The sequence below is a fragment of the Dermacentor andersoni genome, chromosome 2 (assembly GCF_023375885.2).
Source record: "Dermacentor andersoni chromosome 2, qqDerAnde1_hic_scaffold, whole genome shotgun sequence".
Lineage (NCBI taxonomy): Eukaryota > Metazoa > Arthropoda > Arachnida > Ixodida > Ixodidae > Dermacentor > Dermacentor andersoni.
In genome coordinates this window covers 191,920,770-191,938,519 of record NC_092815.1, presented here as the reverse complement: position 1 = coordinate 191,938,519, position 17,750 = coordinate 191,920,770, and the positions used below count along the sequence as shown (strand labels likewise).

General features: G+C 46.3%; 2 protein-coding genes and 1 pseudogene across 4 annotated transcripts; 1 reads left to right on the top strand and 2 right to left on the bottom strand.

The window, feature by feature from the left end:
* Nucleotides 1–1,029: 1,029 nt before the first annotated feature.
* On the bottom strand, nucleotides 1,030–3,324 carry LOC129387196 (uncharacterized; annotated as a pseudogene).
* On the top strand, nucleotides 3,324–7,981 carry LOC129387197 (uncharacterized). 3 transcript variants are annotated; one of them, XM_055075938.2, is made up of 6 exons: nucleotides 3,324–4,111; nucleotides 4,214–4,879; nucleotides 4,942–5,050; nucleotides 5,324–5,426; nucleotides 5,824–5,987; nucleotides 6,450–7,981. In XM_055075938.2, the coding sequence occupies exons 2-6, from the start codon at nucleotides 4,608–4,610 to the stop codon at nucleotides 6,609–6,611; spliced, it is 810 nt and encodes a 269-aa protein (XP_054931913.1). In that variant the 5' UTR covers nucleotides 3,324–4,111; nucleotides 4,214–4,607; the 3' UTR covers nucleotides 6,612–7,981. The 3 variants fall into 3 exon arrangements, with proteins under 3 accessions (XP_054931913.1, XP_054931914.1, XP_054931912.1); XM_055075939.2 differs by having other exon boundaries at nucleotides 3,324–4,879; nucleotides 5,327–5,426; XM_055075937.2 differs by having other exon boundaries at nucleotides 3,324–4,879.
* Nucleotides 7,982–8,603: 622 nt separating this feature from the next.
* On the bottom strand, nucleotides 8,604–11,201 carry LOC126540792 (putative nuclease HARBI1). Its single transcript, XM_072286571.1, has 4 exons — nucleotides 11,192–11,201; nucleotides 9,767–10,179; nucleotides 9,552–9,693; nucleotides 8,604–9,085 (listed from the first exon to the last, which is right to left on the bottom strand). The coding sequence occupies exons 1-4, from the start codon at nucleotides 11,199–11,201 to the stop codon at nucleotides 8,604–8,606; spliced, it is 1,047 nt and encodes a 348-aa protein (XP_072142672.1).
* Between the last annotated feature and the right edge of the window lie 6,549 nt (nucleotides 11,202–17,750).

Here is a 17,750-nt window from a genome sequence, read left to right as displayed (position 1 = left end):
TGTGGACATGACCCGGACGGTCAGTTAAATTGGTTGTGCTTGCCGTGCTTGTGCGCTGGTTTGGTTGTGCATGTTTTTAATGGTAGTAAATAGCAGTACACTTGATAGAGCTACTACTATGCATGTTATCACTGAGTTGTCGGCGTCGCGTGTGCAGCGTCGCACATGTCCAGCATGTGATAATGCGTATCGGCGGCTGATTCGAAGACACGTAGTGCATAGGAAGATGCTGCGAGTAGTTCCTGGGCCGTGTAGTTTTCGCTTTGGTGCAAAGAACTGGTGTTGCAGTCGAGAGGCCTGCCTACGCTGCCGCGCAAGCAGCAGCGGGGATGTAAAGCAGAGTAGAAATTAGTTAACACAGCTCTTATGCATGAAACATACTTGCCGGTAGCATTATTGTGGTTCACAAACTTTCACTGGTGGTCCAGCTAATCTCAGATTTGGAGCAATTTTTATGAGCAGGAAAAAGGCTGTTTTGCAGCAATTCAGGAGCAGCCACATTAGCATTTTATAGCAGTTCTGTAGTACAAAGTTTTGCGTTTCGGATCAGTTGGGGCAGGAGAAAAGCAAATGCATGACATTTGGTGCAGCTTATTACTACTGCACAATTGTTCAGTATTTTAGAGAAAATAGACACAAGCAAGACGGACTGACGCAGCGCAGCCATTTAGCTCGTGTGCCCACAGCAGGAAGCCATGGTATGTTGCTAACAGACTTTATTTGCCTCTGTAAATAGCACTTTTACACTAGTGAGAACAGTTTTATGCAATAAAACATAATACAAGAGTGACTAGAAATGCCAAAAAACAATTTTGTGACGTCGGCAATAAGAGAATGACTAGACATACACAGTTGTATCAAAATTGTATAAATAATTTTGCTATTTAGACGTGCCTGCATGCAGCATTTGAGCATGTCTTGTTTACACTGTAAAATAAGCTTTAAAACAAAAATAAAGATTTTTTTCTCTTTAACCCACACATATTGCACAATGAAAACATGGAAAGTTCTTTCCTTCAGTGGCTTTTGCTACTTCTTTTTCAGCTCGTCAAGTTCGAGAAGTGCAGTAGCCAGGCCCGCATTCCCTTCAGCTAACAACTGTTGCCCACTTTGGACCTGCTACATGCTCTTGTGAGCCAAGCCAGTAGAAATTGTCTCTTCTGCGCGTTTAAGAAATGCAGGGCATGACGCAGCCTTTTTATTTAAGCCCTTTTTCAGTCGTTCCACAGTAATGGCATTGGGCTGGGTCTGTGTGGTTGCAGGATTCGTCACCTCCGAATCTTCACTTTCCTTTTCAAGCCTATCTACATAACAAGTCCTTGCCTTCTTTACACATCGGACCAGCTTAGGTGACAGGGGTACTTTGGTGGCATCCCCGCTGTACCTTTGCGAATACGTCTTAACCTGCCGTAGTCCATTCAGGCTATTCAGAGACAAAGAGGCATGGTCCTCAAGCAGACGCTTATTTATAGTAAACCCTCTCTCGCAACTTGCATTACCATGCGGGAGAGACAGGAGGGCTTTCATGAGTTTTGCAAGCAGTGGGTACTTTTGCTCACCAGCAGCTGACTTCCGTTGAAATACTTTAGCCCATCAGCTGTCAATCCTTTCAGGCACTGCAACTTCACTGCTGTTCACTGAATCGCATTTGAGCATCAATTCATGAAGACACTTCATTTAGCTGTAGCACTTGTGGCTGTTGCGAAGCGAGGTATCGCAGTGAGCGGGCTTCCGAGTCTGCATATGTGAAGTGCAAGCCAAGAATGCTTGCATGTTGCAGCAGTTTGTTTTCAAGAGGTAGCTTTTGCAGCAAGTCTTGTGAGCATGCTATGTAAAAAGCGCGGGCCCCAAGCCGCAAGCGCTTTCTTTTAGGGATGTCCCAGGTCCGCATTGCATCATCTGTATCCATACCCAACTCGGGCTTTGTCTTCCACAGTGTGGAGTCTTGCAGGTTAAGGCTCTTCAGATTATCAACAGTCTTGCCCTGGTAGGCTTACTCTTCGTAAGAAGCGGCTAAGAACTCGCTGAACTAATAACAACAATTACGCATGAAGAATGTGCAAAAGTGGCTCTTGTTTCTGAAACAGCTTCTGAAAGCCAGTGAATAGCTCAGCACAGTTCTTCAGGAAAAGTGTCTTAGCAGAGTGGTTTGTACAAGAATGCCGCAGCCAGTTTGTTACGATGACTTTGGGTGGCAGACCGCTGGCCAGTCTTGTTTGCTTTTTCAAAGTAGTGCTTAATGGCATCAAGCTGCTCCTGAATGCGGCACAGTGATTCTTGTAATGTTAGCCACCTGTTCGACACATGTCGCAAAAACATATGCGACGGAATACCTAGGACCTCCTCGCTTTCTCTGAATAGCTCTGAGCAGACAACAGATTTGAAGTAATAGTAAACATTTCTTACCATGTCTTCTACATCAGATCCAAAACGTCTAAGCCCTTTGCAAAAGCATTGTGGACTTTGTGTAAACTGCAGTGACCAACATCGGCAATGCTTGATGTCAGATGCTGTTCTAGCTTTCTTCTGACACTCTTCATGACGTTAGGACTGGCACTAAAAAAACAAGTGATGCCCTGTCGTGGCAGCCGAACAAGTGCATCTTCTACACAGCCGAGAAGGATTTCAGCGGTGGCCCGTCGAAGATTATATGACTGGACAAGTTCCACGATAACATGCTGTTCTGCTTCAGAGAAGAACCTTACAGGCACACCAAGTTGCTGCACTTCCTGGTCAGGTTTCAGAGTTTCATCCACTATGATAGAATAGAAAACACCCGGATGACATAGTTCATTCACCACTTCGGACTTGAAATATGAGCTTAGTCCATCAAACACAATGCGTGACAGCTTCGACCTGCCACATCTGAAGCCCTTGGTAACACTGCTGTCTGGAAACATTGTGCGGTAGATTTCCGTTGAGGTGTCGCCCCATGAAAATGGGATGCACTTGGTTGGGATACACATCGCAAAAATTGCTTTGGCCTTGCAAACGATCTTGTAGAGAGGTGCTAGATGCTCCCGGTCAAAAGTTCAAAGCCGCTTGCACCAATTTAGGAGGCTGGATGTTTCTATTTTTGTCTCTGTTCTTTGCATTCGCAGGGATGTGCTTCTTCATTGTCCCATGACGTTTTACTTCAGCAATACCGTGTTATGAGCAATCAATAGTGCAATTCCAGACAACACAGAGTGCTTCTGTGTCTTCAACTCCATTTTTGCACCAAAGATTAATGGCGTCATTATCGTTACCAATTTCATTTAGGACAGACTCCTTGAACTTGGTACTTCGCCCTAGTAGAAAGAACAAGAAAATACACCAGCTAACTTATTTTCTAGAAATAAGAATTAGGACACCCTCAACTCTAATAACAAAAAACAATCTTTCCCAATAATCGCACTGGCGACATTCTTTCCCAGTACACCAAGCTAAAAAGTTAATTATATGAATACTGTTTCCTTACACTTGAACATTCTTTGCTCTTGAACACCATAATGATTCTTGCGCAGCAAATGCAACATGCCGTCGCAAGACTATCAACCCTTCCGGTAGTACGCGACCTAGAAGAGCTGGGGCGCGATAACGCTACTCTATTCCAAACGAAATGTATTCCAAACTCCGGACGTCAGAATGACGCGACTATTTCTGCGTAGGGGGGCGGGAACCTGCGACGTTTTTTAATCTGCCCAATCAGCAACCTCCATCGTTGCCGGAAGCATGTTTTGCTTGTTTTTTACTTGCAAAGGGGCCGTATAGCAAATAACATTTAGATATAACCACCTAATAAAAGAACAATTGTATGTCGCTGAGAGCAACATTCTTTTGTAATCTTTTGACGCAAGATAAGTTGAAGCGCGCTTGAAAGTAAACACAAATATTTTAATTTTTCGAGTCATAGCCACACATGTGCCAATTCCGCATCCAATCCATGTCGCTTCGCACACGTCAGATGGCTACGTGAAAACAGCTGATCGGTTCTGTGGGCCGCACTTGGTGTATGTCTCCCCGTAACGCTGCCCGATTAGATGAAATCTCGGCGTCCCAGATGTACTTTCGCCCGAGAATAATTTTGGAAGCTGTGAACATAATGGAGACTGTGAAAGCGTAGTGCTCGGTGAGTAAACACATCATTCTTTCTTGTGCTTAATTACTGAGCAGTAGCATATGAACATCTGCGGTGATCGCATGGTGCTCACTTTTGCTTTTATTCACATAGGATACGGAAGAATCGATGAAGGTTAGAAGGCATCTCAACAGATAGCTGGTAAGTAAACGTTTTCTCTAAACGATCGTAGCTATCTCCGAATGTAGGTCCTGATTTAAATAGAAGGTGGTCTGTAACAGAGGCTGTTTTTTTTCTACCACACACTACTGCGCAGTGATAGATTCCCCCTGCGGGCGGTACAGGTATGCTGGATATAACTCACGAGAAAAGGTTATTTTTCTTCTTGTTCAATTGTGTTAAATTTAACGTAACACTTATGTCGTGATAAAATAACACAATAAAGAAATGTAACCGTTATGTTTTAACGGCATAGTCATATCTCAAACGGTGCGATTTGCTGCTATTAATTCGCTGCAGTCCGGCGAAAATTGAGAGCGAAGAAGAAATGGTGGCTCAACCGAAAAGCGCGGGCGTTTCGGCCGCGCAGGCCACTATGTTGGTTCAATTCATAGATCAGCATCCATACTTGGCGAGAGGCGCCACAAGCCTTTCGCCAAGTATCAGTGCTGCTAAAAAGAAAGCACTCTGGGAGGAAGTCGCCGCGGCGCTCAACGCGATCGGTCCGGCAGTCAAAACAGCCCGGCGCTGGCGCCTGTATTGGGCCCGGCTGTGCTACGACTGCCGGAGGATTGCGGCCCAGGTGGGTGCCGAGATGAGGTGAGCCCGCGGCTAGCAACATCTTCGGAACGTATAAGCTCACGGTGTTCATCCATTTGCAGGAAAACGGGAGGCGGAAAGGTGGGCGGTCTAGAAGGCCGCGTGCTTGACGTGCATGAGCGAACCGGCCCAGCTTCCGCTCCTGTGGACTTTTTCGGCGACAACGCCGAGGTGCGTAGCAATTTTCGTTGCTATGTGTACCGATTTAGGGCAGCTACACCGTTCGGTGGTGGTGAATATTTTTCCGTTGTGTGCTTCTGTGTTAATCTCTCGTTAATCTCGTTAATCCGTAAAGCATTAGCAACGAGTTGTCAAAGCTCTAAGTCACTAGTATGTCGCATGCTGGATTAAGGAATTTTCTGATTTAAAAACTATAAGTGAAATTGACGTTGCAACCAGTTGATGGAACTTAATCACATTATGTCCTGTACTTTATTGTTCCAGCAGGACAACTTCAGTGAGGAGGAGCCTGCACCTCTGCCCCCTGCCCCACCAGCAGCTGCTCACGTTTCCGTCGGGACGGAGCCGGGGACAAGTGGCACTGCACGTAAGGCACTTCAGCAGCTATTGCAATACGAACACATCACTCAAAGCAACAAAGCAGTATCTGTTAAGACCTTTCAAACAGAAATTGTGTATTTATATTATTTACATGGCAAAGAAAAAGTGCCTGCCTAAACGTCGCTGCAAAATGGTACAATAATCTGACTATTAACACGATTTGTAATGCAGCTTGCGCAGCGTACAAGCTGAAAGTACTATCAGTGTAGTATTTTATGATGGTGTAGTGCCTTTTTGTTTATGCAAATTTACTGTTCATATTGTGAACGGTGTGTTGCTGGAATTATTTTTCTGGGCTTCCACCTGATAGTGAACCAGTAAAATGTCTACGCAGGACGGAGCGAAATTTTTTTTTTATCCTGTTTACTGATTTTATTCTTAAGGACCATCAGCTCGGCAGCAGCCCCGCAGGCCACCCCGCCAACAGCTGCTGGAGGACGCGGCCTGCAGTGCAGCCGCCGATAATGCGCGGCAGGGGCATCTAGCTGAGCCGGCAAATGCGGAGGCCGCCAACTTCCACCAGCTGTTGCTGCAGCAAAATAGGCAGGTGTGTACAACTTGGCCGGGTCATTTTTTGAAGAGGCGATTAGTGCACATGGTAATGTACATTAGAACCATGTTACACATGAGAGGCATCTGTAGTCATTTGGCTCATTGGCTCAGGCACGTTTATACATCTCCTTTGAGGTGTTCTTTAACACATAGCAACTTACAACACATTTCCATGGTTGCATGTATCGCCACAGCATGATCATCTTTTGTTTAACAATTCAACTAGTCACCAATACTGTCTTCTGACAGGCAGAGGCAACTTGGTAGGATTTGCTACGTTTCACATGTTTTTAACATAACAGACCATATACGTTTGCACGGCCATTTGTCATGTCATATGTAAATGATCTCGCTGCCCTCAAGAGTAACCTTGCTGAAACTGCAACACTTGCAAACAGTGCAACTCGAGCATTTACATTGCATAACCTGTAGCTGATTAAGTGAATTTGTTTCGCAGCATCACCAGCAGCTGGTGGTAGAGCAGAGGGCGACCCGGCAGGTCCTGCAGCAGCTGGCAGCTGAGATGCGTGGTTCGCGAGAGGCCACTAGTCTCATCGCAACCACGCTGCGCCAGCTCCTGGCTGCCCTGGCTCACCTCCGCGAGCCGCCTCAGCCATGAGGGACAGTTTTTTTTCCCATATCCTTTAGTGCTAGTGGGTACAAGTGTTGCCTATCTTTCCGTTCAAATCACCGATGCAGCATTTGGTGGTGGTGCCCATACGTCCTCGGAAGCTGTTGTGCCGCCGAGTTGTAGCCAGTCTTGTGAACTGATGTGCAGGTCATGCGTGCCCATGGTAGCTAAGACTGATAGTGCTGTGATGTCACTTGAAACACGAATGCATGTTTTTTTTTTTTTTTTGGTATGTAGCACTAAAGGATGATATGATTGTTTTCCGTACATTTCGGTCGCTAATCATATTTTTTGCAAGATAATTTCTCTTATGTGTATTTTGATTTGTAGTGAAAGTTTGCCCAAGTGAGGCATTATATAACTTATATGTAGAATTTTTGCATTTCTGTTCCTAACCGTATTTTTTCCGCAAGTTCATTTCTTTTCGTGCGTATTTTTATTTGACCAAGTGAGACGGTATAACTTATATGTACAATTTTCGCCATATTTTCGTTAGGTGTTGTTCGCTTTTGTTTTGCTGTTACTGATATGTTTCAATGTGCACCGTTCTTCCACGGAAGATACACTATGCAATCACTTTTACGGCAACTGCGACATTGTCTCGCACACATACAGGTTCACTTAACTACAATGCTGTGATAACTGGAAATCAATTTTCATGCCATATGTATGTCATGTTTGCAATGTCAAACCATTCGTGCCTACGCAAAGTGGCCGAATTGGTATTTTTGTTAACACCAAGAGCCTGTTACTTGTGATAGTTATTGTGATATTTCAGGTGTCCTTACCTATGATAGCAATACAATCTAGTCCTCGTTGTAGTTGAGCACAGTTTGCGACATACGTAACGGAGCCATCAATGTGGCCGCTATTTTGACATTCACTGCCAGGCTGCTCTAGCAGCCGTTATATGAAATACCATTGAAGAGCCAAGCATTTTCTCACTTGTCGTTCCTTAAAAGCATGTCATGGGTGTTTTATATTGTGATCTTATTACGGCACTAGTCATTGAAAAGAAACTGTTTTGTACTACAAACATGCCAACTACATAATAGAAAAAGGCACCTTTTTTGCTGTTAAGTTGCTGGATGAAGATAAATGGTTGTCCGCGAGTTAAAAAAAAAAACATTATGCTCGTGTCATATTTATGCAATTTGACATCTGCCAACGGCCCATTGGTAGTGTACTGGGTCCCATGTAGTGAAGATCACACGGCTATTTTGGCGCCCTGAAGCCATGCTCTTTGTACTTGTCTGTCATTTGCTTTGATGAAAGATGGCATTGAAGATGGATCACATGGTTTTATTTACAATGCAGATATAAATAAACGATTTCCAACAATGCAACTGGCACTTGAAATGAATATTTACAATTCGTGTTCCTTCAATTTCGGAACTATTTACACTATTTCTCCCTTGAGAATAATGCGCTTGACATGCGAGGCGATAGTTTTCGGCACAACTTGGCCTTCTGTCAAGGAACTGTGCGGTGGCTGTGTGGCAAAACAGCGCAGGGCCTACAAGGTGCGTGAGAACAGTACACATGGTGGAGCGAGAAGTGTTGTGCTTGGCAGCAGCCCAAATAGGAAGCGAGGAGACGAAGACCAGCCTCCCATGCACAGTGCAGATGGCGGTGACAGTGTCGGTGATGAGAGAAGCAACAGCAGCAGTAGCAAATCATTTGGCGAACCCCAGCTGCCCAGAGAAGTGGCTACAGCATTCTGCTCATGAACACAGTGTTCTATCCAAAGGTACTAAATGAAAGGCTCTCATGTAGTGTCACAGTGGAATGATGCAATCATCTCCGGTAGTGACAGCTCACTGGCAGAGGGCACGTGAAAACGATGGTTATGATTGAGCACATTCTATAAAAAAACAGCACGCTATCCACTAATTGCACAAATTTCTTCACATTGGTTCCTGCTCTCTATTAGGTGTGTAGACAGCAGCAATAAACATCTGCCTGCAGTGAGGCGCGTGTTTATTGCTGCTGTCGACGCAGCCGCCTTCGCACCCTTTGCAGGTAGTGCTGGTGCTGCTGCCGTGTCGTGCCGAATGAGCTAATAACATTATCCCGGGCAGCACAGCCTCTCAAGTACATCATGCGTGCTGCCCTCACTCGGGGAACTCTCTGTGGGGAGAGGTTGCCACTTTCATCGTCACTGCTGCTGCTGCTGCTGCTGTCATCACTAACATCATCCAACAACACGTCACCTTCGTCAAGGCACAAGTTGTGCAACACTGCACATGCTGCAACAATGTTGGCAGCACGGTCTGGTTCGTAATGGAGGGCGCGGTACCGCTGAAGGCAGCGAAAGCGGCTCTTTAGAGGCCCAATGCACCGCTCCACTACGGACCGCATGGAAGCATGTGCAGTGTTGTACCTGCCTTCTGCCGTGTGTATGGGAGGGTGGCCTGTGACTGGGGTCAGGAGCCATGGTTCGAGGGGGTAGCCGCTGTCACCTGCAGGATCATAAAACATGGTATGAAATCTCCACAAAGTTTAGTAGGCGAAGCATGGGTCATGTAAAATGCATTTACTACAGAAAGGCTGCAATAAAGGAATATACAGGCTGAGCACCTGACGCAGCTGTGATCACAGATAACAATAGCTGGGACATAGTAGCATCCCTATTTGCAGCAAGGCAGCTCTTTGTCTAGTCTTCATTCACAAATGACTGTCAGTGTAAAAAGGAATGTGACAACATGTGCACTGTACACTCACATTAAAAATTTGTTTAAAGTACAACGCAGGCGTTTTGTCACTTTGTTTCGTGCAAATACCATTTTAAAATTTCTACATCTCGCCTATACTTGATAACCTGACTATGACATAAGGGGTTCGGGCTTCAATATTCTCTTGCGGCGCGAGCACGCTTTGTTGCATGCTGCCAGAATTGCAACTGTACAGAATTTTCCCGCTGCTCACCGAGGAGGTGTTCGCTGGCCTTGGAAATATGCCCCTCCAGGAACCGACGACGCAACCACGTAGTTCTCCAGACGTGGGCGTCGTGGTCTGACCCCGGTCGCAGAGCGTCGACGGCGAGGATCCGCATTCCTGCGTCGCAGATCTGACGAGAGCGCGCACAGCATAAGCCACGCCTTGCTATGACGGGCAAATTAGACAAAAATTAAGATACTTACGAAAATTGTGTTGAGGGCGTAGCAGCCTTTGCGGCACATGAATGCCGCCTTCTGCTCGCCCTTCGGTGCGATGATGGCTATAAGGCTGCCGTCCACGCATCCGATGACGCCGGGAATGGAGCCGCGTCGAAGGAACCCTTCCTTCACGGCCGCCTTCTCCTCCGACGTCCTCGGGAAATGGACCCACTTGTTGCGGGCCCCGGCGTTGACGATTGCCTCCGCCACGCGTCGCACACACTTGCTGGCCGCAGGCTGGGTCACGCCGATCGTCTCCTCGCTCCCTACCGAGGCTTGAAAGCTGCCCGTTGCGAAGAATCGCAACACGCACAAGACTTGCCGCTCCACCGACAGCGCTGAAGTTCTCACGCCTCCAAGTTCCTCCGCCACTTCGTCGCACAGCCACCGCACAGTTTCTTTTTTTTTTTTTTTTTTTTTTTTTTTTTTTTTTTTTGAGCATTCCTGACGTCGCTTGACAGGCAGGAAAAATAGGCGCGGCCTCAAAAAATTCGACCAATGAGCGAGCGGTGTCGGCCATTTTGGAATAGAAACAGAACGGAATAGCTTCACGTTATACCGTCCCAGGTCTCCAGTGCCGTAGAACGTCTGCCGCGCAATAGGTGTCCAAAGATCGGCCGGTGCACCGCACGACCGACAGGCCATTCGACTACCGTAGAGTTACTCTATAATTGAGCCTATAAACTCACTCTAGACTACCGCAAATTTGCGCGCCTCCGGCATTGGCAACGCAAACAGCGGCTGCAGCTTCTTTCAAGCAAAATACTTTCCGCTAGATAAAGCGATGCCTAAATTGCACATTTTATAAAAAACGATATCCACTGTCAAGCATTAAACACGACCGAGAGCTCCGATACTTCTCGAGCTCAGCTGAGTACACGGCTACCGACTGCAGGCGACCCAGCCTGTGCACGCATAGCAGCCGACGGCGCCGCCGATATAAGCGTATTTTCTTCTTTCTATACAATTAATGCGATGAGCGACAACAACGCTAACAAAAACATTGCGGCTTGTGAGAAGTCGGTGATTAATTCCGAAGCGCCGTCAGCTGTAGCTGTGAAGTGAACCTAAAGAGGCCTAGCGACGATATCGGCGCTGTCGAGCGATCAGCGGCTACAAGCGAACAACACCACAAATGTTTTCGCTCGTAGATGCCGACCTGCCCGGTGCTAATCCCGTGAAAGTATCGCCGAAGATATTGTTTTATAATACTACTCCTTCACGCTATACATGCCGCAGACTCTGTCGTTTGCTTCGCTGTCGCTTTAGTACCAACGCGACGCGTTTGCAGGATGCGATTCACGGACAACTTCTTTGGGCCGCTGCAATGTAATCACCGGCTCGTTTGAAGTTTGCGATAACAGCTTCCGCCATAACAACGCAAGCGCCTAATGAAGAGGCCATACTTACGTTTGCTCATTCTCCGAACCGTGTGTTGGAAGGCGATTTCACGTTGCACAACGCTGGAGGAGGAGGAGGAAAAAAGTTTATTCAGCTGGACGAACGCGCGAGAAACTGACAGACAAGCGACAAGCAAGCCGATCGGCGTGCCTGGGGCTGGTTGCCAGGCCAAGAACAAATAGAAGCTGCAAACGTTCTATGGTTGTGTTATGCTTGTGTTAGCAAGGCAAAGGTGGCGCACTTGGCGCAAGTTGCACTTCATTGGGCGCAGCGAGGCGCAGACAAGTAGAATTGTAGCAAAATGGCGCAAATGACGCAGTTGGACCACCACTGCGTCAAAGGCATGTGACAGACAAGGTGTAGTTCTCACTACGGTCTCTCTCTGCTTATTTCTAGGCTGCACTGTCCAAGCAAGGTGGAAGAGCTTAAGAGGCATTCACAAAAAGCACCGTGCATGAAAAATCGACGCACCTAGTGGATCTGGCGCAGACACTCCAAACGACATCCGCTGGCTTTATTTCAAGCCGCTGCTTTTTCTGAAAGATCTTGTACACATTGGCAGGCAATTCTCATTTCTGTTGCCAAGCTTTCTTTATTTGTGTATTTTTGAATTGACAAGTTTACCTGCTGGTTACAATTTTAAACGGCATTATGATCCTATTGTCAAAAAAAAAAAAAACTGGAACAAGAAGTGATCATACAGTATGTATACCATTACGAAATCCAAGAAAAAACTGCGCAAAAAAAGGGACAAGACGAAGAAAGAACCACACAACACGGGCGCCCGTGTTGTGTGGTTCTTTCTTCGTCTTGTCCCTTTTTTTGCGCAGTTTTTTCTTGGATTCAGTATGTATAACCCTATCTTTTTTTTGCCAGTACTCAGGGCAACTTCGCACAGAGGAACACGGTGGACACAGACAATTCAACTGCAGAAGGGCTGCTGATAAGTGCATAGAGCAGTGCAGATAGTAACTGACCGCATTTTTTTTAAAACATGCAAATCACTTCTGATTTCCATTTTGATATCACCAAACAAGTTGCTTGAACAAACAGCTGGTGCTTTTACTTTCATTCCATTACTTTTATTTGCGGACTCTACTTATGACACTAAACCATAGGAGATTGATTGGGTATGTAGCCCCCTGAGCAACAGCTCCACCCCGAAGTAGCCACTCCAGAAGTAAACGTGCCTGCAACCTCGCGAGGAAGCGTGGCAAAGAGCGTCGCGAAAGGTTGGGAAGAAATCCAGGGCTGGCATGGAAATACATTCGTTACAGCAACTGCTGGAAAAAAATGTAGATGCCATGTTTGGCGAAGTTGTTGCACTTGAATTGCAATCATTCCCAAAGCGAATCAGGACGACACTTCAAATTGAAATCTTGGAAGTCTTCAGCAGACACTCATGTGACTAATGAAGTTCCCATAGGTGATAAGATTGATTTTATTGAAATACAACATATATTTACTCAAAGAAAGTATTACAAATTGAGGCTTCGTTTCTATTAACCTAATTTCATTTTCTCATCACAGTATGGGCAGGATGGAACTAAAATACTGAATAGCAGTATGCATACAGCCGCATTATTGAGGTTGGTGCTTGCACACCCGCATGTGCCCACTGCCACGGCACAGCTCCCTCGTTCGTGAAGTCCCGCAGAAATATGTTGCCCGCTTCAGCCACACTTTTGGAGTAATTTCTAGAAGCCGTAGTGTCCAGGTCGAGGAGATCACTGGTCTGGGCGCTGTCCCTCCACTGCCCAGGAGTAATGTTCCAGTATTCGTCTTCGCTGTCTGTGAAACGATATGGCGTGTATTCTTTCCCTGTACATAAGGTGTTGTGTAGGGCACGGCAAGCAAAGACATACAAACTGGGATACATAGCGCAAGAAAAACACAGGGACAAGTAAGAACACGGGACTAGTGCTACATGTATTGCTCCATGTCCCTGTGTCTTTCTTGCGCTAGGTATCTCAGTTTGTATGTTTCCCACCAACACGTCCAAACTTTTTCCCTGCTAAAGCTAAGACAACAAACTCTGCATTCTTTGGCAGCAGGCTTATCAGCTTCAGCAAGATTCTCCACCTGGCTTACCATACCACATACCAAATGCATTTTCAACAATGCGCCTGCAAAAGAAAAAAGAAGCCAATAATTATACATGCCCACAGCATGTATTTGCATGTATTTGTATAAAAAACATGTATTTTTTCGTAAAAGAATGTACTCGTATGTCCCAAAAATTGTACCCGAAATAACTGATATCAATGCTTCCATGTTTTCTGTGTTTAATATGTAACGAAAATATCACATGATTGAACATAAGAACTATATCAGTTTGAAACCGGCAAAGCAGTGCATGCCGCTCATATGACAAATGTACAGGCTATGGAATGAACAAGTTCAGGACAAATATTCTAATGAAACTGTGGAACTTCTTGCCTTTCCCTCATTTGCATCTCTTTCTCTCTATCATACCTTGTTTACATTTTGTGCTTGTCCAACGACCTGGGAAAACTCTCAATGACGCTGTCCTTTGTTAGAATGTATTGCGCAGGAGCAGCTGTCATCGGTCGTGTATTGTGAGTAATTGCACTGAAATTATAGTCGTAACAGAGAGCACGTATAACAAAAAAGAGTTCTGCAAAATATGCGAGGGTGAGTCAAATGGAAGTGAGCCAATGCGAATATATGACTAACGGCGTACTTTATTTAAAAGTAGTATCCATGAGCATTTAGGCATTTGTCCCACTGACTAACGAGTCGCGTGATTCCCGTCTCATCAAACTCCTTCGGTTGCTGCTTCAAAAAGGCTGCAACTGACTCTTTCTCGTCATCCTCCGACACGAATTTGGTTCCATTGAGCTCTGTTTTTAAATGCTCCAAAATGAGGAAGTCGCAAGGCGACAAGTCTGGGCTGTATGGCGGACGTTGCAGCGTTTCCCACTTGAAGTTTGCCAGTTTTGTGTTAACTGCGTCAGCGACGGGGGGACGGGCATTGTTGTGGAGCAAGATGACTTCATTCCTCAATTTGCCACGTTGTTTGTTCTTGATTGCGACACGCAGCCGATCCGGCATTTCACAATATCGAAAACTATTCATAGTCCCTCCAGGTTTAGCGAATTCGATCATTAATGGCACCTGGTGGTCGCAAAAAAAGTCAACACCTTTCCGGCGGAAATCATGGCCCTTGCTTTGTTTGGGGGTGATCAATTCGAATGTTTCCACTCTGCTTTGCCGTCGTGTTTCAGGCTCGTATTAGTGGCAATATGATCAGTCGCCGCTCACAATTGCAGACAAGAACTCGTCACCCTCATTGTGATACCGGATTAGTTGAGTCAAGGCAGCGCCGAACCTCTCCGCCTTCTGGCGGTAGTTCAAAATCTTGGGCATCAATTGTGCACACAAGACCCGATAACCGAGGTGTTCATGAATTATGGTGTGACCGGAACCGTGACTGATGTTCACACGCCCTGCCAATTCATCGAAGCTTATCCTCCCTAATCAGCCTTTGCAGTTGTGTTGGGGTGATATTACGCTGGCTTTGACGCGGTCTTGGATCGTTTTTCCAACGTTCACGTCCTTTGAATCGTTTTCTCCAATGCTTCACAGCGGCCAATGGAATGCAATATTCAACGTACACGCCAGCCGTAGGGCGACTAATCTTTCGGCGAGAAACATCAGCTGTCAAAAACCTCACGACACCACGCTGTTAAACTCTTGGAGCGTCCATTATGCCACGAAACCAAGTTCAACCTAGTGTACGAGAGCATTAAAGAACCTTTATCCTCAAACCTGCGGGTCACATTTGTAAATTGGAGATGGCTCTGTGCCACGCACATGCCTCCTGCATAATGAACCGAACCATTATTGCCCGGTGTGGGTTGGCTCACTTCCATTTGACTCGCCCTCGTACATTATAAATGTGAAGATACAATGGAATATAGAAATGCGAAGATACAGCTTAATAAAGGGCAAAAAGTGTCACCGGGAACAAAATTCACAACACGTATACACAGAACCTCGCAACAAGATATTTAAGTGTACGTTTGTCTCCAATAAATCTACGTATGTAAGAAAGTCATTGTAATGCGTCAAACAAGGCAAATAAACATCTTGCGTAACAACAGATTCACAGATCAAAGAATCCTAAGGCCCGCCCCCGTCCTTCCACTCCTTCTAATGTATCGCGCACAACACGAGGCGGCACGTTTCCTCCCCGCTTTTCTCCCTTGCGCACACAAGACTGAGCCACCATCGTTGGCTCACCCATGTTATGGTGTCTCTTTCTAGAAACTATACTTATGCCATTCCCGCCCCCTTACGCTTTCACTCGCACATACAGCATGCGGCGCGCTGTCACGATGTTATCGCCCTTGCGCTTTATACGGAGCATGAGGGCGACGGCGGTGGCAGGAATGTGCTGGGAGTGACCATATAATTGCTAACGCAATAACATACGAGTATCCGGCAACTGAAGCGTCCGTGGCCCATTACTTTCCGCAAAAGAAGGAGCAAAATTGAACTTTCACCATGTGACAATTTGCTACGCCGCAGCAATGTCTTCATTTAGGGGGGGGGGGGGGGGGGGGGGCGCAAAATTGAAAAGAACGCAAGGAGGGCATGTTGGCCGCAATCGAATGCCTACTTTGGACACCTAATGTGGCTACGGAAAGAATATTGAAAGAAAACGTGAGACGCTTGGTTCACAGAGAACCATAGGCATACTGCTCGGCATTCTACGTCGACGAGACAAAATTTTCCTGAGAGGTTGCGCTCAAGCGAACGCGTTGCAACACTTTGTGTCCCCGCAGTGATTGCGGCGAGCTACCATGCATTGTTTTTTCTCTCGCCTGCTACCGAGAAATCGTCCAAAACTCTGCCAGGCGAAAATCCACTTGGCCAGAGAAAAACGAACACGCATCGAGGTGCGCCACGCGGTGGTCAGGGCAACACGACAAAAACGCACTGTAGCTGTTTCCAGCCACCCGCAGGTAGCGAGAACAAAAAAAAAAATTTAAGAGGCTCAATGTGCCCTCGCGAATAAAAGTAAAATAAAAATAAATAAGACCGTAGTTACCTTTGCTGGCTTTAGTGTGTAGACTTGGAAGCTTTGGCGCGTGCGAAAAAAATGCTGGTATTCTTTTCTGAGACATGACGGAACCAATGAACCACCACAGCGCTTCGTTTTATCAGACATCGCTGCGTGCTTTGTGAACTTGTGTGATAGTGTGTTGATTTGGCTTGTCTCGTTGTACGATCTGACATACGACTTTAGAAAAGTGAATGCACATTTGGCGTCAAATGTTTATAACAACATTAAACCCGCAAAGTTCTGGAGGTAAAAGTCTAAAGCACGACTTTGGAAATGCCACTGCACCTTTCGCATCAAACGTTTATGAGAATATTGTACCCATAAAGTTTCAGAATTGAAATCCACGCGCTCCATATAGATTCCGCGGCGTTCGCAAGGTGCCGCGACGAGCCCGCTCGCCATCGAAACGCCCTTGAAACCGTGCTCGGCCTTGCGTTACCATATGTGACTTCCGGTGCATGGGCGTTGCCGCCAAATCCAGCCCCATTCCGCAATGTTAGCGCTGAAATGTCTTTTTGAGCATGAAAAGGACATTCTAGACGAAGTGCAGCATGATTTCCTGCGCCGGGGGTTGTTTTGGTCAGCGGGGCACGACAGCACGAAAAATTTTCGGGGGGGGGGGGGGGGGGAGGGGCTGAAAACCCCATAAGCCCCTGCCTACAGCAGTCGTTAGTATCCAATACCTCGCTCTGATCAGTCTGTAGTGGAACACCCGGTGGCTGGGGACATGTCCTTGCCAGGAAAAGGGTGCAGAAAATCATGGCAAAGTTCAAACACGTCGTCCCCCATGAATACATGGGGTGTCACTCTGGTACTGTTCGGCAGCCTTGAAGGATTTGCAAAGGTAGGGTCCCCTTTTCCAGCTGTCTTCCAAATGCACAGGCATTATATACGCCGCCGTCGCTGTGCCGACCAGGTGAGCGCACGCTGACCATGGAAAACTTGTACTGAGGGTCGACAACGGCCATAAGTACAATAGAGAACCTCCTCTGTAACAAAAAGGATGCGTGAAGCAAGTCATCACCTTATTTTTATTTTATTCTAATCACATGCAAGCAAATTTAGGAGTGACTTAGATCAAATATTGTGTGTCTGTAGTACATTGTATGCCTTCTAGTTGAAGTGGTTGCTTCCCGAATTCAGCGGTGCCATTACTGCAACGTGGTTGCCGTCAACGGCGCCAATGCAGTTGGGAAAATTCCAGCGTGTGCCAAACGCTTGCGCAATTTGCTGCCATTGCTCGTATCTAAAGAGAAGAAACACAAGTTCAAAAGCAATGTATATTGCTGTATGTATATGCATATTGCGCTTATGTTGCTTTGTGGGCAGTGCACAAACAGATGCAAAACGATAAAATGGCCATTCAGTACGTTGTTTGACACCAGCGACTCTGATTCATTCCAAGTCTTGAGGACAGTGAACAAAATTCATAAATTTAGGTTGGTGTTCCTTCACATGTAACTTTGATGTTCAGAC